General features: G+C 34.4%; 1 protein-coding gene across 1 annotated transcript; it reads right to left on the bottom strand.

Annotated features, from left to right (window-relative positions):
* Positions 1–3,146: 3,146 nt before the first annotated feature.
* Positions 3,147–4,019, bottom strand: LOC130850176 (olfactory receptor 8H1-like). The gene has a single exon (XM_057729572.1). It carries the CDS (start codon positions 4,017–4,019, stop codon positions 3,147–3,149), a length of 873 nt encoding a protein of 290 aa, XP_057585555.1.
* Positions 4,020–4,428: the final 409 nt, after the last annotated feature.

Here is a 4,428-nt window from a genome sequence, read left to right on the forward strand (position 1 = left end):
AAACTTCCTTCTGCTTGTTTGACAATGGGTGGGGCTGTGTTCCCACCTTATTGGTTGTTTGGCCTGAGGCTACCTAGCACTGGAGCTTACAGGCTCTTTGGTAGGGCTAATGGTGGACTCTGGGAGGCCTCACACCAATGAGCATTTCCCAGAACTCCTGCCACCAGTGCCCCTGTCTCCTTGGTGAGCCACAGCTGCCCCCCACCTCTGCAGGCAACCCTCCAACACCAGCAGGTAGGTCTGGTTGAGTCTCCTATGGGGTCACTGCTCCTATCCCCTAGGTCCTGGTGAGCACACTTTTTTGTGTGTCCTCCAAGAGTGGAGTCTCTATTTCTCCCAGTCCTGTGGAGGTCCTGCAATCAAATCCCACTGGCTTTCAAAGTCTGATTCTCTGGGACTCCTCCTCCTATTGCTGGACTCCCAGGTTGGGGAGCCTGACATGGATCTCAGAACCCTCACGTTAGTAGGTGGACTTCTGTGGTCTAACTGTTCTCCAGTTTGTGAGTTACCCACCCAGCATTTATGGGATTTGATTTTAACGTGATTATGCACCTCCTACCATCTCATTGCAGCTTCTCCTTTGTCTCTGGATTTGGGGTGTCTTTTTTGGTGAGTTCCAGTGCCTTTCTGTTGATGATTGTCGGCATGTTCTTTTCTTGTCTTATCTTCTCTATAACCTTTTTTTGAATAGCATTTTGTCATGGCCCGCAAAACAACATATTATGTTTTACATTACTTCACACCACATTTGACATAAAATAAGATATGCAAGCATATAACAAGGAGTGTTTAGGCAAATGAAAATAGTCAGAATCTTTCATATTGCCCATAGATTATATTATACATGTATAACAATATCATATAAATGGTTTCCAAACTGCACTGTAAAAAGAATAATGTTGTCTTAATTTACTTAGAGTTTAATTTATTTTAATTATAATTTTCCTTACCTTAGCACTGTCCACCAAATCATAGAATCTGTTGACAACATTTTCAAGCACAAACCAACAAGATACATTTCCTAATCATAAAAATAGAGATGGAAGAAAGATAAAACATAGTTTGTAGAAAAGACTCAGAAACTGAAAAAAAGCCTATAAATATAAGGTATATTATGCTTATAAAAGATGAAAAAGGAGGCAAAAAATTATATTATTAAACAAATGTAAATAAAGCTACTAGCAATACCTGTAAATACAGATTCTAGACAATGTGGAAATCAGAGCAAAACTAAGTCAAAATAATTTCAGATGGCATTCATACATGATGAGTAATTTTTTTTAATATATTAAGTAGGGGCAAATAATGTATATTTAAAGACTTGAATAAATTTGTTAACAGTTTTGAATTAGTAGAAATAATTAAACTTTTAACTCCAAAATGAGAGTGTGCATTTTTCATCTTGTTTTTAACATTTAAAAACTGCTTAAGAAAAATAGTCATATAAAGGTTTACAGAGAAAATCACCTAAATTTCAAAATAATAAAAATTTTATAATGATTATTGTTTGAAGAAAAATGATCTATCTAGTTATGAAAGTTTAAACAAAAATATGAAATACTTGGAAAATGAAAAATACATTCTTCAGCAACCTTTAAAGAGCAGAGAAAATTAAAACTGCAATTAAAGGTAATGTACAAGGAAAATATTAACATAAAAGAAAATTTTGCACTCTACCTGACTAAAGTTTATGAGTTGCCACAATATCTGTATTCACTGTATATTTGTAGTTATACAGCTTGTCTCTGTTAAAAAACTTAAAACACATGAGCCTAGCATTTAATTCAAGAATTTATTTTTAAAGATCATAACAAACCTATAGAAATCAGGAAAATGGCAATGATCTTTTCAAATTCACAGAATTTCAACAAAGAAGCAGTTTACTGAAGATTGTTGATGCATCACTGAAAGGTAGAGATTTTAAGTTTCCAGATAGTCACCAAAGAGATATCACTGCATGCAAATTTTTAACTTGATGAATTTATGAACATTTTATGTCAAAAGCATTGCAAAATGAGAGTCTCTGACTTTACCCATGTAGCAAAAAACACATTCATCTTAGATTTCAATGACAAAGAAATGATCAAAGTTAATCTCTTTAATGTACACTGAAAGCTACAAAAAAGCACATAGGAAATGACAGAAATATTGCTTATGTATACAACATACACATGTATGTACATGACTATCAATCTAGAACAAAATATATACAGTTATTAATTTTTAGGCCATTATAGAAATATCTTAAATTTTTCAATATTTTTCAACTTTTCTCCAATATTAATATACATCATTCTAAATTAAATTGTGAAGTGCTGACTTTTTCATTAGCAGTTTGTGCATTTGTCCTTTAAATCAATCAAAAGTTATTCATAAATCCCAAGTAAATATTATTTGAGAAAAAGCCATCTGACACTAAGAATACTGCAGAGATGTGAGTGCTTTAGTGATAATGGCCAGCATTTGTTAGGACTGCCTTGAATGCTTTACATTTATTATATGATTTAATCTTTACAGTAATTCTATGGAACTGTAATTATTATTGTGTGCATTTGAGGAAACTTGACGCTTAAAAATTTAATGACTTTTTAAGTGTTACACAGCTAAAAGCATTGCAAATCTAGAATTCAAATCCTGGAATGTGTGGTTCCAAGGCAAGTGCTGGTAATCACTCTGCTATATTTCTTCTCCACAAAGTAAACAAAATGATTTCTAAAACTGTCATCATTGTTTTCAAAAAGGAGGTCCTTCCCTCATAACATTTTTTAAATTTGTAAGATATAGTTTAAAATGTTATAACTGTATTTTTTCATTTTGCAAATCACCTGCATTTAAGACATACATAATTAGACCATGGATTTAACATGTTTAAACATTTCCAATTAAAATATGGATTTCTAAAGCCACATTCCAGGAAATGCCCAAGATCATATTTGGTCAAGCAAAGGATGTTTTAACAGAGTCAATCAATCAATCAATCAAAGAAGAATTTCTTTCTGGAAAGGAAGCAGGGAAATACACTATAGAGAAGAAAAAAATATCAGGTGAGCTTAAAAGTTTAGCTTCACTGTTATTTTAATTGCTTGGAGCCTTTTCTCTTCTGCATGACTCTAATGAGAGCATTTTTTACTTCTTTGTTCCTAAGACTATATATGAGTGGATTCAACATGGGGATGACAATAGTATAAAAAAACAGATGCTATTTGATCCTTTCCCAAGGAGTAGGATTTAGTTGGTTTTAAGTAAGTAAAAATCAGAGTGCTATAAAAGATGGTGACTCCCAGGAAATGGGAGGCACAAGTAGAGAAGGTTTTCCACTTCCCTGATGTGGAAGTAATTTTCAGGATAGTAGAGAGGATGGACACATAGGACACAGGTATTTTAATAAGAGACATCAGTATTGTGGAGCCTGCATTAACGAATATCATGATTTCCATGCTGTGTGTGTCAGCGCAGAACAGGGCTAAAATTGGAGGTACATCACAGAAAAAGTGATAGATTATATTGGAATCACAGAAATTCAATGTGTTCATGCAAAGCACATTAACAAAGGAGTCCCTGAAGCCAATCAAATAGGATCCCAAGACTAGGGAGCAGCAACTTCTGGTGGACATAACAACTGGGTAATGCAGAGGGTTGCAGATAGCTACATAGCGATCATAGGCTACTGAGGAGAGAAGAGAACATTCAGTGGCACCCAAAAAGAGAAAGAAATACATCTGGATGAAGCAGCTCAGGTATGAAATATGCTTGGTGGATGTCAGTAAGTTTCCTAAGGTTTTAGGGGTGATGACGGTTGTGTAACTGAGGTCAAGAAATGAGAGGTTACTGAGGAAAAAATACATGGGGGTGTGAAGCTGGAGATCCAGGCGGATGATCAGCATCATAACTGAATTCCACTGCACAGTGATCAGGTAGATCAGGAGAAACAGCATAAAGAGGACAAGCTGGAGCTCTTCAGAATCTGTCAATCCCATGAGGATGAAGTCAGACACATGTGTGATATTCCTTCTACCCATAGCGTTCACATGCTCTAAACTGTTGAGAGATCAAATTTATTACTGAGCAGGAATTACTTCAAAAAGATCTGTGTTTCTGTGAACAAGGTGACATATTTATAATAGTTTAGTGTTTTTAGGGAGTAATGATAGTGAGGGGTTAACAGAGTGTGAAGAGAAAATTCTTAATTTGATTGTCAAATGTAGAAATAGTTGTAAATTGACATTTAGTTTTAATATAATAAAGCTGATATATTGAATAACTTACAGAAAGCCTAAGACCATTCCAAATGCTTCTGTTTATTAAAGCATGTAATTCCCATGGTAATATCATATGATACTTAGGCCTACTAGCCATATTTTTCAGATGAGAAAAAGTGAACAGTGAATTTAGGTAATTTGTTCAGAGTCAAGAGTTGTTAAATGTTGG

The sequence above is a fragment of the Hippopotamus amphibius genome, chromosome 3 (genome assembly GCF_030028045.1).
Source record: "Hippopotamus amphibius kiboko isolate mHipAmp2 chromosome 3, mHipAmp2.hap2, whole genome shotgun sequence".
Taxonomy (NCBI): Eukaryota; Metazoa; Chordata; class Mammalia; order Artiodactyla; family Hippopotamidae; genus Hippopotamus; species Hippopotamus amphibius.